Source organism: Canis lupus, chromosome 2, assembly GCF_048164855.1.
Source record: "Canis lupus baileyi chromosome 2, mCanLup2.hap1, whole genome shotgun sequence".
NCBI lineage: Eukaryota > Metazoa > Chordata > Mammalia > Carnivora > Canidae > Canis > Canis lupus.
The window spans coordinates 47,318,475-47,336,372 of NC_132839.1; the positions used below are offsets into that span (position 1 = coordinate 47,318,475).

A 17,898-nucleotide genomic window follows, 5' to 3' on the forward strand; every position below is an offset into this window, starting at 1 on the left:
TTCTTACCTGAAACTGACTGCCAGCAAAAGGATCATGCCAGACTTACCCCAGATTAAAATGATGTACCGGAGTGGAATAAAATACAAAGTGATGGTGGCCACTGCCAGGATCAGACAGGCCAGGAACGAAAGGAATGGGACCGTCCAGTTAAATGTGCTGCAGACAAAGCACATAAATGTCATTTTCTCTGATGCTCTACACATTCTCTTGCTGTGTTTATTTCTTAGTTACACAAATGAAAAAGGTCTACTGGAAAAGTCTCTCTAAAAACCTGGAGAGAGATATCTGCCAAACTGGGGACTGCAAAACCTTCACTGAGGTCCTGAGGGTTAGGTCCCAAGACCAACTGCCAGCCAACTTCTCAAGGTCGTGGTGACTTTGCCTTCCTGGAACTGATAGTGTTTAAGGGAAGACTCTGGCTCTCACAAGCAATGAAAGACCATAGTGTTGTCATGATGGCTCCATGCATGGAGATCTTCAAAATGAAAGGTTAGTGAGGTCACTTCAAAGTCAACATTATTCTCTCAATGAAGACATGGTTGCCAGTAAATATTTAGAAAATGGAGGATATTATTAAGGTGCTCTGATGCTTTTTTTTTCCTTTTTGAGACAGAGAGTATGCAAGTTGGGGGGGGGGCGGCGTGTAGAGCAGCAGAGGGAGAGAGAAAAAGAATCTCAAATAGGCTCCATGCTCAATGCAGAGCTCCATGCGGGGTTCCATCTCAGGGCCCTGTGATGACAACCTGACCTGAAATCGAGAATCTGACGCTTAACTGACTAAGCCATCCAGGTATCTCAACTTTTGTGTTTTCTAATAACTTATCTTTAGAACTTTCAGACTCACTGACTCCAGAAGGTTACCCTGAAATGGGCTGAGGACATTTGACTACAAACCATTATGCCACCAACCCATAGATAATGCAGGTTATACGACCACATGTTATTTTCATGAGGCCCCTGGATCCTTTCAGTATATGCATTGCCTCCTTGACTTATGTGCAAATGGAGATCCAGAACATGGGATGTAGATTTGAACAAACAGTGGAAACACTTTCATGGTCCTAGAAAATGATCTGTAAATCCCATGTCCTTTGGAGAGCCCATGAGAGACTCTGGCCCTTCTTCTTCCTGGTCTTTAGCTTCACTTACATGATTATCTATTGACCCTGGGCCTTGTGCTAAGGATATAAAGGGGTAAAAGATTTGTCTCTTTGTTTTTTGTGTGTTGTTTGTGTGAATGTGTGGTAGGGGTGGGGAGGCTAACATATAATAGCTACTGGACACTTTATTGTGCCATTGTGCTAATATCTTTTTTTAAGATTTATTTATTTATTCATAAGAGACAGACACACACAGAGAGAGAGAGAGAGAGAGAAAGGCAGAGACATCGGCTGAGGGAGAAGCAGGCTCCTCGCAGGGAGCCTGATGCAGGACTTGATCCCAGATCTTGGGATCACACCCTGAGTTGAAGGCAGATGCTCAACCATTGAGCCACCCAGGTGTCCCTTTGCGCTAATATTTTTCATGTCATGATGGTCACCACAATTCTCCTGAGTAAAGATTATCCTCATTTTACACATGAGCAAATTGAGGCTGAGAGAAATTTATTTTGTTTTGTAAATAACCACAATTCCACAAAGAGTCTTAGAAAAACCCAGTCACCTCACCCTCTTATTATAGACTATAAACATTTTTAATCTTTGCCCATAGAAAGGTACATGTGAATTTCTCGCTTTTTAAAACTATAAGCAAATTTAAACACCTTTTAACATGTATGCTCATCATTTTAATTGTTTCGTAAGCGATTTCCAGCTGATTTCTTCGTTAGGTGCCAGAATTTGGGAAAGTGCTTAAGAAAACGGATGTTTAAGCATACTGACATCGGTTTGAGTTCAAGCTCCATCTCTAATAAGCTACAAGAAAGCGATTTAATCAACCTGCACCAACTTCTGCTCTGCAAAATGTGGAGAAGAAGAATACCCCTGTCATAGAGTTCTGCCAAAGTTAAATAAGAACTTGCATTTAAGGTAGCTAGCACATTCTGGTTTTAGCACATTATAAAAACTGAAAAAACAGAAAGCAGTTATGATTTGTCTATTGTGCCTTAAGCTGTTTTGCTCGACTTTTTCCTCAGTGATTTAAAATACCTCTTTGGATACCAAAGAAATCAGTCCTTTGTCATATTTGTCACAGTGTTTTTCTAATGTGTTGCTTTGTCTTTTTTTAATCTGGTTTATAAATTTTTAAATATAAAATTATATATTTTACATGACCAACTTTATCAATGTTTTCCCTTGCTGATTTCTAGATTTGGTAGCACTTACCAAAGACTTCCCTAGTCTAGTAACTTGATACCAACAAACTGAATAATTGATATTCTCCCTACTCCTTCCTCATGCCTTTTTCTAGGCTATTCTAAATTTACATATATATATATATATATATATATATATATATATATATATATATATATGGGTCCATTTCTTACTACTTTCTTCTGTAGTAAAACTTTTAGTTGAATGTTTTGGAGGGCAATTTCATGCTTGTAGAAATGTTATTCAGACTCCCTGAATGCTCCAAATTATGCCATGGCAGGAAGTTTAATCTACAGATCTCTTTGCACAGGGATGCAGGGGCAATGCATGAATGTCACAGTAATGGTTGCTAGTACTTACAAAAGGAAATAGCATCAATTTCCTTAATAGCACAATATCTAAATAAAGGGAAAAATCTAAATAGATGTCTACTTCGTAGTATCATGCAGATTTTTGTTTTGTTCAATTCAGCATTTATTAAGCATCTACTATATACACAGAGCTAGGTAACCTTTATTCTCTCTTTTTCTGAGCATACAGTTGCAAGTGTATATATCTTTAAAAAAAACAATGAAATAATAAAAAGGGCACCCACACAAACTCCCTTACCCCTCAACACACAGGCTCAAAGCTAGGTAAGTGAAAGACAGTGAAAAAATAAATTGCATAAATAAATGTGGGTATGTGTCACATATATACATATATATGTCTTTATTAATAAATTTACACATGTACAAAAACCACACATAGAGGTTTTTAAACTGAAAAAACCCTCTGATGGATATACTCTAAAATGTTAATGGTAATTCAATAGGATGGACAGAAGGGGAAGAAAAGGAAGTAGAGAGAATAAAGGAGAGCTTTCTGTTTGGTTACTTTTATCATGGATGTGCACCATATTTACAATAAAAATAAAAACAAAATTAAGATATCATGAAATCAACCAATTAAAATTAAAATAAATAAGTAAAACCAAATATCAACTTTTATGCTCTAATTTTTTGGTTTTTGTGTTTTTGGAAAACAGAGACATAGTAGCAGATCCTGGGTACAAATCAATGGCTAGGTACCAAAATTAAGAAGGTTCCTGACTGGGAAGACAAAATAAGTTAACACTTTATATTAGGCTGTAAACTCTAGGGTAACAACTAAAAGAATAGCAAAAGAGTTGGGCAGCCCGGATGGCTCAGCGGTTTAGTGCCACCTTCGGCCCAGGGCCTGATCCTGGAGACCTGGGATAGAGTCCCACGTCCGGCTCCCTGCATGGAGCCTGCTTCTCCCTCTGCCTCTCTCTCTCTGTGTCTCTCATGAATAAATACATAAAATCTTAAAAAAAAAAAAAAAAAAGAGTGCTTACACTCTGATAAAAAATACAGACAAGAAAACAAAACAGAACAAGGACAAAGAAAACAATAAAAGCCACAAATTTAAATCTAAATATATTAATAACCACACTAAATTTAAATGGACTACTAAGATTTTATCTAATCTTAAAGGAAGTAATGACACCAGGCTTATGTAAACTCTTCCAGATAGTGATAAAGAGAGAACACTCCCATCTGTTGTATGAGGCTAGAATAATCTTCTTTCCATTAAGAATTTAAGAACAGAAAATTATAGCTCAACTCTCACTGATGATCACACCCAAAGCTCCAAAAATCCTATGCAAAGTAATAGTAAATAAAATATAGCAATATGTGAAGAGAGTGTGTAGCATGGCAAAGTTGGGTTTATTCAATAGGTACAAGATTGCCTTAAAATTTAAAAATGAAAAAGAATAATAGACCACATTAGCAAAAATAAAGGAGAAAAAAAAATATCATCCCAATGAAATCAGGAAAAACGTTTGACAAAACTCACATGCACGATAAAAATTCTTAGTAAACTAAGAATAAAGGGGAACTTCTTTAATCTGACAAAGCGTCTTTACAAATGACTATTGCAAATATCATTCCTAGGGTAAAAAGTTAAAAGTTTTTTTCTCTGATATCTAAATGTTCACCAATACCAATTCTGTTCGACATGGTATGGAGCTGCTAGCCAGTATAATGAAGCAAGAAAACATAGAAAAATGTATAAGGATTAGAAAATAAGGAAGAAAAAATTATTCCTAGATAAAATGGTTATGCAATAGAAAATCTAGAACAATAATCTTCAGATAAAAATTAAGATAACTAAATTTCCCAAAATTTATAGATACAAAGTGAATGCAGGAAAAATGTATTCACTTTTATACTCTAGTAACGAACACGTAGAAAATTAAATATTTAAAAAAGAGGCTATTTGAAATATCATGAAACAAATCAAATATTTAGGAATATACCTCACAAAAATGTGTCAAACTTTCATACATAAAACTCTAATACAATATTGAAATAAATTCAAAATGACCTAGACAGACTAGATTAGTAAACTTAAAATATTATCAAGATACCAATTACTTTCCAATTAATGCAATCTTTATAAAGATCTCAACAGTTGTTTGTGTGTACAAGTGTGGGATGTGTCATGTGTATTAGTGCTGAGTGCTAGAAATGAAGATGTGTATAGATACTGTCACAAACACCCTGTCAGTTTTGCTCTCCAACAGCCAAGTCAGCTACCTCTTGTGTTTTCCTCTCAGCAACCCACAATTTTAGTGGAAAGTGTTTAAACGGCTCTTTTTTTTTTTTACAAAAAGGAAGACACTTGCTTTTTAATTTTTTTTTAATTTAAGACACAGAAAGCCAAGGCAGTTTGCCAAAAATAATATTCATAATAGTCAATATTCTTAAGTGAGTAATACATGCCATCCACTAGTCTGAGCTCTTCATATACACTAATTCATTTAATTCTTTCCAAAATATGATGAAGTAGGAATAATTATTACTCCCATTCTACAAATGAGGACTCTGACTCATAAAAGTTAAATAACTGGCACCAATACTCTCAGTATGTGACAGAATTGGGACATGAATTCAGAAAGTCAGTGCAAGAGCCCACTCTCACTACCTCTATAGTAGGCACTTTAGAAAATGTAAAAAGGTGCATTTTTGTTCATTTAATTTATTCAATACTCCTTTTTATACTGAGGGCTTAGTTCAAAGACATTACACTGTAATTCCCCTAATACTCAAGAACTTACTAGACCTTCTCTCCATTAACATGGAATATCTTGGGCTGGTTTCCACAGAACATCCAAAGTTTAAAAACCCTGGTAAATCTAAGCTTTCCATCTCAAAATCAAACACTTTGTTATACATTTGCACAGGCTTCCCTAGTTTTCTTGATTTAAGAGTTCCCTGAGTTCCTAAGAAAGGAATACCTGACATGAACAGTAATGAGACAAATGAGCCAAACCTTTAATTAGTGGAAAAAAATTCAACGAATCCCCTTCCTTCATTCAACCATTCAGGCTTACTGACATGTCCTAAGAATATCATTTTCAAAGTTCCAAAGCACTAAACAAAAATTATTGTGACCACAACCAGTAAAGGTAAAGGGCTCCATCCTATAGATCTTCCCCCAAATGGGTGTCCTGCTAGTTGACCTTTATGCCCATGGAGCTTTGATTTTCCTCACTTCCCAAGGTAGGACAAATAAAATCTTCTGACTCTTCTACTCATGGAAACAGAAATGACTGATCATATAATCTTACAGATTATTCTTTTGTAATGAACCCCACGTGATGCTTTTGTTCATGAAGCATGGTTTCTACACCAGCTGGTGAACCTGTTCCTCACACCTTGTGTCTGGCCTTTTCCTTGGTCTTTCTGCCTTCATTCTTTGTTCCTTTTGACATATTACTCTCAGAGTAAACACCAGGTGTGTCAGTCTGTCACTCCTCATGTCCTCACTGTGATTCAAGATGCACTCACCTCCCTCTTCATCTTTACTGCCTAGTATTTTTCAACGTCTTTCCCATCCAGAGAAGTTCTACTTCTGATGAATGTGCCTTCCAGACCTTACTCTGGAACATTTGCAGGAATGATTTCCCTGTCTTAGGTTTCTGATTATCTCCTCCTCTGTGAGACTTCCCTAACCACTCAAAGATACAAGTGTTGAGGCCAACACTCCATAATGAGAGGACATATGAAATATAGCACCCTCTGACCATCCAGCCTGCTGTCTGAGATAATATAGATGCTACACATTCAATTAATGCTTGGGTCTGTTATATACACACATTTGAAATTTGTATAATATGAGAGAAGGTAACTAGAGAAAGTAAAGAGGAGAAAAAGAAGATTTAGCTTGTGCCATGTAAATGCAATACAATTGGGGTCTTCTGGGTCAGTAACTGGAAAGCCTTGCTCTGAGTGTTTCATGAAAGCTTACTCATTTACTAGTTGCCAGAAGTTGGGGAAAAGTTTTCCTGGTCCTTCACCACTGAATTACAATGGAATTCCAACAAAGTTACACATGCCACCCCACTTGAATACCCAGCAGGAACTTTCAGATCACTGCAGTAATGAATGGCCAAAGAATTAATAGGAGTGGAGCCTTATGGGCCTTCCTTCCTGTGCTGCAGCTGGGCAGAACAGTACTCTGTTCATGGCTGAAAATACGTCTCAGACATGGCCACCACAGCTGTGCCCAACACAGCTGTCCCTCAGACGCACTGGAGAGATGGGGGCCTGTTTCAATCTCCCTGCCTTCTGCTGTCATCAGACATGTTTCCTTGACCATTATCAATGGCACAACAGCCCCATTTGTCTGTTAGAGACCTTCAAGTGTGGAGACAGTTTTACCAAACAACACGACCTTCCTTCCTCAGTTCTTGCCCCCACTCCACATCCTCTTATCCTTCTTGCTGCCAGAATGTCCCTCATCCAATTTTTTTTTTTCATGGCCTTTTTCCATCCACTCAAGGTCCTGTATGACTGGCCTCATCTCTAAGCACTGCCACTACCCTCCACTGCCTCATAGACATACTGAAACCCTTACATCTCCCAGTATCTAGCACAGACTTGGGCTTTGAACCTTTGCACAAAGTCCCACTTACTGCAGTCCCCATTCATTAACTCTTTGCTCAACTATCTCTTCCCATGATCAGACACGCTGATAAGATGTCCCTCCTTCAGAACTGTCCCCTGGCTTTCTCTCCCCCATATCCCTTTTCTGGGCTGGTCAGACCACTCCTGACACCCTGTCTTCTCTCTATCTTGCATCAATGCAACTGAATTCTAATTCTTATTGCTGTTCTCCCTCACTGGAAAATAGATCCCTAGAGGAAAACGACATGCTAGGCTTCTTTGCTCACTAGTTGTGTGACCTTGACCTGTGATTCCATTTCCTAATCTGTAAAATGGGTACATTAAAATCCTTAATCCATACGCCTGTGGGAATCATTTACTCTGATTCCAGCCAGCAACTTCTTAAAGAAATTACTATGTGTGAAGGGTTTACAACAGTGTCTGGCTGGCATATAACACGAGCTGATGTTACTATTATCATGGCTCTATGGAATATTTCTCATTCTTAGACCAGATCAGTGCCTGACACTCAGAGAGATAAAGAGTTAATGAAGGAAGAAGTGTAACGCCCTCTTCATTATTTGACTATTTCCTATTGTCATTTAGGTCTTTATTAAACAATTTTGAAGGTAACTTCAGAAATCATTTGTCGGTTTCTGTGAAATCTAGAAAAAGCAAGTAGGCATTAATATACGTAAGCAAAAATCCTCCTGCTCTTTAGTTTTTCTTCTAAGACATTAATAACAGGAATAGTAGCATGTAAATTCAGTAAAATTTACAATCTTTTAAAGATTATTAATAGCTTATTTTATAAACAAAATACATTTAGCATGCCAATAATAAATGGTCACTCCAGAGCAACTGGATTTGATAATCTGAGAAAGATCAGTATCCATACAAAGTTCCATATTAGCTATTTGTATTTCCTGATGTTATAATTTACTGATTCCCCTGCATCTTAATATAGAAAACTTTCCCTTGGCTGTTAGTACTAATTTTAATTTCCTCTTTACCCATGCAATTTCTTTCTTTCCTTTTTTTTTTTTTAAGATTTATTCATTTGAGAGAGAGAGAAAGAGAGAGCACAAGCATGTGCACACAAGTGAGAAGAGCAGAGAGAAAGGGTGAAAGGGTGAGAGAGAATAGCAAGTAGGCTCAGCATTGAGCCCAAAGCCCAAATTGGGGCTTGATCTCAGGACCCTTAGATCATGATCTGAGCTGAAATCAAGAGTCAGATGCTTAACTGACGGTACCACCTAGGCACCCCTACCCATGCAATTTCTAAATATTATCTTCTTTACTTAAAGACACTATCATGGAGGGCAGCCCGGGTGGCTCATTGGTTTAGTGCTGCCTTCAGCCCAGGGTGTGATCTGGAGACCCGGGATCGAGTCCCACAATGGGCTCCCTTCATGGAGCCTGCCTCTCTCTCTCTCTCTCTCTCTCTCTGTCTCTCATGAATAAATAAATAAAATCTTAAAAAAAAAAAAGAAACTATCTTAAAAAAAAAAAAGAAACTATCATGGACAATAAAATAAGAAAAAAAGTATTAATCTTTAGAAAGAACAACTTGACATATTTTAGATTCAAAAGAGGAAATAAGTTTAAAATTAAAAGAAAAAATATTAAAAATTGCTCTGTTCATTGGTACCAAGTGAAGAACAAGTTACACAGAGTTCATGATGTCTAAAACAAAGTAAATATGAATCATAGGGTCTTTTTCAACTGAGACTACATCAGAGATTTAGTCCTTGTGACCTAAGGTGGGAAGTGAGAAGCTATGGGTTGGATTTTAGTCAACTCTAGCCTTCCACCTGTTTTTGTAAATAAACCTTTGTTAGAACACATATCACAGTCATTCATTTGATACCTAAATGAATGATGCCTGCTTTTATACTTAACAGAGTTGAGTAGTTGTGATCCACAAATGAAAATATTTATTCACTGCCTCTCATAAAAGAAGTCTGTTGACCCCTCAGACACCCAAGAATGTGATGAATTAACTTCACATCTTTGCATCCACGATGCTACTAGCTATATATTACTCATTGGTAAGTTGAGAAAGAAAGCATTTACTGTGTTCTATGTTTCAGTTGAAAACGGCAACTTGAGAGCATATTTGCTACCCTATTTATTTCTGAATAGGATACTCCTTTTTTCTTAATCTATAATTTATCACCCAAACCAGGATACTTTTGAGATTGAAATAATTATGCTGGGGCAATTGGTGTGAATTGGCCATATGGTCACCCCGGTTCCAAAGCACTACCCAACTGTGAAGCTGACAAGCCCAAAGAACAAACCAACAAATATAAATACGGTTTCTCCAACACTGTAGCTTTTGTTTTTTTGTTTTGTTTTGTTTTTGCATTTACTGATCCCTGCCCTCCCCACCCTCTAACCTCCACTGTCCTCGATGATACCAGCTCTGCTTCAAATACAACACAAATGTAGAACTTACTTTTTAATTCTTTCTCCAAAAGAAGCCATTTCCTCCAAGATGTTTTGAACAGTTGAAACAATATCCTGTACCATATAGATTCTTTCAATTAACCCTTTTTTTTCAGATTCCTAGGAAACATAAAAGCAAGATTTAGCTCAATCACTTCATTTGTATCATCTTGCTATAGAAATTCATATATCGTTATAACAGTTATTATCAACAGAATGACTCCAAGAGACAAATCACATTTTTTCACAATTTAAAGTATTTATTGACTCCAAAGAACTGTGTTGCCCACTCATTCAGACACAACCATTCTTCTCTACGAAAGCTACGGCTTCTCTCAGAGGACTTGGCAACCCCATCCATCTGGCTGACCCTGATTTTCTGTCTGGCTTCACACAGTTACCTGCCAGCTCACCTTACCCCGGTCCCTCACAGTCCTTCAGAAATGTTTCAAGCAGGTGACAACATGGTATGTTGGAAATCCAGGTGATATGTTTCCTAGTACTGTGGCTTCTTTGTCAAACTCTGCTGCATTTCTAGTCATGTTTTAAACCCACTGCAAGTCTGAGGAACATTTCAGTTATCCTTTGGCAACCACCTCAGAAACAGAGTAGGCACCTGTAGGCAGACTCCATAGTCACTTCTGGAGATTGCATCCTACACAGGTTATTCCCTGGGAGGATGTCCAATGATTGACTGGCTTTTCCTTCATGAGGTAGAAGCAAATACAAGTTCATCTTCCTCAGTCTACAATTTGTCATGTGTAACAGAATTCAGCCTTCTAAGAATATTGTCCTTACTTTGCTTATAAAAATATGTCAAGTGTGTTTTAGCATGCTAGGCAGCTAATGCTTATAAAAATAATTTAGAAATTACTCAAATGTTGGAGAAAAGATGATTCTCTAATGACTGGTATTTTTACACAATTTCTTATATTCTGATACCATATTTTACCTCCCTGGGAACTCTACTGTAACTGGGATTTAGCTAGTATCTTCTCAGCTCTTGCCTGTCTGGGTCATTGTAGCCACAACATCTAATATATAATACCTAAAACCTCAAATTTTTCTCTATCTAGAATTTTACTTGAGTTAGAATTGCACTAAATTATGGAGCAAAACCTTCTAAACTGAAGAGAACATTTGGGGCACCTGGGTGGCTCAGTTGGTTATGCAACTGCCTTTACCTTGGGTCATGATCTCAGGGTCTTGGGATCAAGCTCTGAGTCATGCTCCCTGCTGAGGGAGGTTTTCCCTCTCCTCTCTGCTTGTGCTCTCTGCTGCTATCTCTGTCTCTCTCTCTCAAATAAATAAAATCTTTTAAAAAAAAGAGAGAGAGAGAGATCATTTTAAGAATAATCAATATGGCAGAGATGTCAGGAAACCACAAACTTCCCTTCTCACACCTGTCCTTGTTTATGAAGCTACTTGGCAGAAACAGACCACAGAGAGCGCAAAGGTTAGAATGTACCACCGCCACCCCCTCCTTAGTAAAGGGTGCAGGGATGGTTTGAAGACCCCTTACCATTAAGCGCTGAACTCCTTAATCTAAGCATTCCGTATAGAAGGAGAAGGCAGGCTTTTTGTGTCTTCTTGCTACCTCAAACTAGCAAGGCATTTTTAGATTTTCACTGCAATTTAAAATTCCTTATTTCCCTTACTCTGTAATTCCTCAAGCAGCTTGCATTAAAAATTAGATATGCTGCCAGAGCAACCTAATTCATACTCAGCAACATCTATTAATGGGCACAATGGTGAAAACCCATCTCTGTCTGCTACATAAGTATTCATGTTTATAACGGAGGATTTGAAAGCACCAGGGAGTTTGACCCAAAGGGCAAAAGTAGCTTCTTCTTTTCAGCAGCATAGACTTTAGGTCAAAACAATTTCTTGGAAGATGACTCAAATTTCCACGTGGCTCCACTTCATAAAAATATCCATTGACCGTGTGTGTGTGTGTGTGTGTGTGTGTGTGTGTATTCCCCCCACCCCCCTAATGAAACACCCAAATGCTGAGGTTCTGGTCATGAAGAAAGTATAAGTTTAGTATATCAAAATAATAAATTATTGTCACAATGTCCTTTTACTTTTTGATGTACTTGATGTTTTAATTTGCATATTTAATATTCAAAAACAAGGCTAAGGGTCCCACCATATCTAGGCTAACAGGATAGTAATTTGAAGAGTGAACGTAATCAGAATCACATAATTTTAAAAATATTTATGAACTCTCAACTTGATTTAATCATATTGGCAGATCCACATAATTATTTCATTTTATTTTTACAAGTACGTTACTTCAAAAATTTTAAAAGGCATGTTTTATGTATATTAAAATGAAACATTCATGTTCTGTGAACATTTTTAAATGGTACATAAAGGATTATTATTTGTACTACAGATTCACATATTTAACTGGTTTCCTAGTTATATATGTTTATAATCCCAGGTGAGGGTACTTTTCAAAAGAATGTACTTTTTAAAACCATCTTTTTACATATTTCATAAAATTGTTCTTAATCATCTTCAGAATTGCACTTAGTAGTCATTAAATTGACACCTTTAATTGACTCTACTGTGGATCATAATTTTAATTATGAAAGTACTATCTCTACAGGCACTGAGGTACCTTGAAACCTCACACCAAAAAATGTGTTACATGGAGAAAATTATCAATTTTAATTTTTAAATATTGATATCCATATATATATATCTCAGCCCAAATATTTTCAAGGGCACTGTATATCTTTGTAATCATTCATATGAACTTATTCTGTTAAACATTTTTTCAGGACAAAGCTTCAAGTAAGTTGTATCCTTAATTCATTTGGTGTTACACAAAATTAATGCTTGTAAATAAATGGTTTTTCAATTACCTTTCATTCTTGCATAAAACAGGTATTTATTCTGTTAAAAATCAAAAGTCCCCCCCTCCCCCCAAATTGAGTTATCCCAAAGGATAGCTTCAGAATTAAACACTGGACCGGGCACAGCATTTAATATCATAGTTTACTTTGTGATGAATATTCCTTGCTTTTCTGAGAGAAAAAAATGCAGTGTCTTTTTTTGCCAGTTCTTTTAAAATTCACTTCCACTCACAAAAGCTTTTAGAAATGAAGTTACTTAGTATTTCAGTCGTCAAAGATTTTGATTACAAATTTCCAACTGAGGCACACCTGGGTAGCTGAGTCAGTTAAGCATCTACCTTTGGCTCAGGTCATGATCTCAGGGTCCTGGGATGGAGCTGGCATCAGGCTCCCTTCTCAGTGTGGGGGTCTGCTTCTCCCTCTCCCCCTCCCCCCTGCTCATGCTCATGTTCTGTCTCTCTCAAATCTAAGTAAATAAATAAATAAATAAACAAACAAATAAACATTTCCAACTGATTATGACCCAAATACAACAAAAATAGATTTCTTTTTTCACAGGAGTTCAATAGCTTTGGGAAATGTTTAAGTTGACTAAGAGCTCTTCAAAGGTTCAAACATTCCTAAACTCAAATTGGTGACCAGCAGCAAAAACAGTATACATTGTCACACTGAAGTGTATTTTTTATATTTGACACATCTTTGCCACAAAAAATTTGTTGTTGCTACCCAACACTGTATACATAAAATGTTTGTAAGTGTAGACACTTCAGCTTCTAGTCAATCAGTGAAGCATTATCATTTGTACACAATCATGGATAATCAGGGCACTGTGGCCAATCCCAAGTACACTTCTGCCTCATAGACTCCTTTGTTTTGTAAGAATGTCTTATTAGTCATGATGCTGTCCCCCATCCAAGTTTGCATTGATACTATTCCTACGAAATTAAATAATTCTTAATTAATGCTAAATGTTTCAACTAAATTTACAATGGCATTCCTATGTCAGAATGTTACCATTTGTAAAACTAGCAGAAGCTTTATTTTAGTTCCATATATTGGTTGAAAAAACTCAGAACAATTTTACAATTAATTTATTTGATATTCTGTTTGAATCATTTGATGGCACCCAGGTAAGACTGCCACCATTTGACTCCACCCATGATTTTTTTTTTTTTTACATGTTGGCACTATTGGAGTCAACATAATAAGAGCCATCTTGCTATTTTTCATACGTGTACAATGAAACCTTGGAATGAAAAATCAGATAAATGTAGAACAGTCATTTTATTTCAAAGAAAAGCCATACTCCACAGAGAGATATGTAAACAAAATGTTTTGGCTACACAAATAAAAGCATGTTTCCAGAAATAGTTTTCTTAAAGTAACTGCTAGCTATTGAAGACTCTTTAAGTAAATTTGTAACTTAAGTTTACACACACAGGTGATATGATCATAGCCCCAGGGGATGGACAAGAAATGTAAACACATATCTATCAGTTAGCTCATCAATAATTATCTTGAGAAATAGAATATTATTACTTGATTATTCTTTTTTTTTTACTTGATTATTCTTTTTTTTTTTTACTTGATTATTCTTAAACACGAACTCTACTTTATGATTTACTCACTGAAAAAGTTTTATCAAACAGTAAGGAAAAAAGTGAAGATTTACTCAATGGAATGAGTGAAGCAAAACATATTAAAAGTGTTCAGACTACTACTTATTCTATTATCCATAGACTTTTTAAATTCTGCATATATTTAACATACATTTACCCTGTAATTTTTCATCTTTCCCACTAACTCCACCAGAATTGACAGTTTGGAAACATTATGCATCCTATAGATTTGGTAATTGCTATGCCCCAATAGGCTGGCATGCCACATGGCTGATTGGGGTGGGAGTATCAGATGCTTCTCCACCACTTGCAAGAAGGGGTGAACTCATCTGAAAGTACTTTTTCAACAACCATCCACAAGCTTTCCTTTAAAGCTAGGTTTTAGTGACTTTGCCCCTGAAAAGTATCAGGAAAATTAATGGGTTATCCCTGATTGCTTGCTGGATTTAACCTGGTGACAATGAGATCTCTGGTCACTGCACATGTAACCCCTGGGCTTTTAGTAAAAACCATGGCAGAAGCAGAATACAAGTCTAAGTAATTTATTCCAGTGTATTTGAATGTAAATATTAAGTACAATATTTAGTACTTAAACAAAATGGGGAGAAAACAGTGAATGGAAATTTTCTGGGCAAATAGGGACATGTGGCATAGGATTCCAGAGCAAGTGTGTCTCCATTACAAGAAGTCCCTTAAAAAAATTAAAAAAAAAAAAAAAGGCAAGCTCTAGTGTCTAGTGACCATTTCACAAGGTAGGGATTCAGTTCACACTTGTTCTTTTTTGGCATTTGCTTCTTTGATGTCCGTGTGTTTCTGTTTTCTTTCTGTACCACAGAATATATAATTTTGAGATACCACATTCAGTTACATATTGATACTTACTTTTTCTTTCCAGCATTATTTTGCCCAATACTCATGAGAGGAGATGTTAAATGATGTCATTTGAAAATATTTCAAAAATATTTCTTTCCATTTTTATATTTAAGAGCTGGGGTAATCAGGGATTATTTGCACCAAAAGGTGAAAAGTTACAAGAAACACAAACAGACCAACCATCCATAGGACTTATCAGCTCTCACCAGGCCTACCCATTTTGTAAATAACCAGCTAGGGGTCGGAGAGAACTGGGTTCAACTCTAACTTGCCATTAATCAGTTCTGTGATCATGGTAAATTCCTTACCCATTCTGAATCCCCATTTTACTATCTGGAAAAAGGGAGAGCCTAATCTTTTCCCAATTGAGTGTTTGAAGAATTAAATATCATTCGTATCATAAGATATGTAAAGGACTTGGTACACTTTGGGCACTTCATAAATATAAGTCCCTTCCTTTTGAGAATGCAAAAAGATAAAAGAATGAATAACCTTTGGTCTAGTTTAAAGAATACTGGGGTTAATTTAAGTTTTGAAAGCAATGATCTTCCAAGACAAGTCTACTCATGTTGCCCTGCGTTGTATGAAAGATCATCTGGCAGTTTTATCTGCATCATGCTGGCTTTATTTACACGTCTCAGATTGAACCATGGAATGTGGTGATAACAGTTTAGCAAACACAACATTACATCTGCTGCTGCTACCAAATTGCCTGGGAAGAGTAACAGAGATCCATTCAGAAAGACAGAACTGTTATCACATGTGCTCATGTGTTTCCTTAACATAGGAGGCTTCTGATTTATAGAGGGAAATGTGTAATAAAAAAGAGTGGGGGCCACTGGTGTGATTAAACAAATGCACAAAAAAAATGTGAACAACTATATGCACTGCACTTTTAGAGCCCTGCATTTGAGAAAGAATGGATTTTACTTCGTATTACAAACTTGAAAAACCAACGAGGTGTAAGTCAATTCACATGATTTAGGGTCTACTTTGTGATAAAACATGCATCACAACATAATGGAAGAGAGATGAGAGCATGAACTTATCAGAGATAGAATTCCAATTTCATAAGAATCCTTTGTTTTCTGACATACAGAAAGAAAGACTGGCACTCACTGTAAGAAAAATGATAACAAACTCCATCTCTGAAACCTAAAGATGCATATTATCATACCAGAGATGGGTGTAAGATCACCTTTTACTTCATTGCCCATTTGTTTATAAAATGTGAGAAAAATAAACTTGAGTTTTTGGCTAAGTCTGTATGCAGTCAAATTAAGCACATATCATGTGCTTTCTTTATAAGCAAAACCAAAAATAAATCAGGAGGCAAATCCATCCTTCTCCAGGCCTTGTTCCCACCCCCACTCCCCCCAAGGCTCCAATGACTATAGCACTGTAGGTGCAATAAACCAGCTTGGAGCCTCTGGGAGAGAATTCACACCATCAAAATGAATTTACAACTTGGAATTAATTATATAATCAGTATGTTACTTTAAATCTTTCCTACATGTTCTGATTTAGGAAAAAATCCTCATTCCTCTATTAATTACCTAAGCAAAGCCAGGAGACAGTCCCCAAAATTGACCATGTCAGAAAAAATCCTTTTTGACATGTTTAAAAATTGAGTAATATTTGTCACAGAATGGGAAGTGTCCCCAAAAGGGATCAACGCAAAATTCTGTCTCAAGACCTTTCCAATAATTTCAGCCATCTAGAAGAAAGACACAAAAATATAACTTTTGGGCTTTCAATGGGAATGTTTGGTCTGTTTTATCCTACAGAGTATTAAAAAAAAAGCCAATAATTTGAAAACTTAAAGTTATAAACACCAGAAATAGATTCAGTGGAATTTAGCATGGGAAAAAAAACACACACACAACAGAAAACCCCAAACCTCAGTAGTATCTGTCATAGCAAAGCATAAGAAGCAATATTTCTGATAGATGAGATTAAAAAGTGTTCCTTGTGAAGCCTGGATGCCTGTACTGGGAACCTCCTTTAGGACTTCTTCCCATGAGATATGGGGTGGGTCTGTGTGCAAGCACGCTGGCACATGTGCATGTGCACACTCGTGTGTATACACACACACAGCGTCTACTCTATGGTGTATGCTCTTTCAATAGGGGTAAAATTCTGTATTTTCTCGGGAGACTACTTCTTTCTCAAGTATACTTTTGCTTATGGAAATGAATATAAAACAGATCAGATTTTAAATCAATATCATTTCTAAGTGGTTTTTAAACTCTATTCATTACAGAAAGCATTTCCACAGTTACTGGTATTTACCAACATGTTTGTCTTTCTTTTTGGCTTGCAACAAGAATCTCATCTGGTATTATGTAGAAGGGCTGAAAAAAGTAAAAGAACGAACAACATCAAGAAGATGATGTTGATAAAACACAAATGAAAAATTGGAAACTGTCTAAAATAATTATTTGGAATTTAGCCCTAGAAAGATTGGTTTCTCTAGGCCAATTGACAGATGCATGCATGCCACCCCAGAGCAAACAGGGTTAGTGGTTTTCTATAAATATGGAGGTAGTTCTCTGTAACTACTGTGGCTAAACACACAATGAGCTGCAGTTGCTGACGTTTCTATGTGTGTCTTTTAGTTTTCTTTGAGGTAGGGAGTGAGAAGGGCAGGAGATAGAACATTAGTGCAGTCAAGCAGTGCAACAAGTAATTCTTATTACCTTAAGATTCAGCAGCAACATCACCTCTGTCAGCATTCCTGATTCACACACACACTTCCTCTTCTCTGCCCAACCTAGTGTACAGACTTTAATGAAAGTAGCAACTATGCTATACTCTGAT

General features: G+C 36.6%; 1 protein-coding gene across 10 annotated transcripts in view; it reads right to left on the minus strand.

The window, feature by feature from the left end:
- MCTP2 (multiple C2 and transmembrane domain containing 2) overlaps window positions 1-17,898 on the minus strand; it is a 242,141-nt gene that overhangs the window by 11,297 nt on the left and 212,946 nt on the right. For all 10 annotated transcript variants that reach the window (XM_072798305.1, XM_072798333.1, XM_072798352.1 and 7 more), the window contains 2 exons: window positions 9,733-9,842; window positions 48-157 (listed from right to left, as the gene is read on the minus strand). In XM_072798305.1, coding sequence (XP_072654406.1) covers window positions 48-157; window positions 9,733-9,842 — 220 coding nt within the window. The remainder of the gene's footprint in view (window positions 1-47; window positions 158-9,732; window positions 9,843-17,898) is intronic.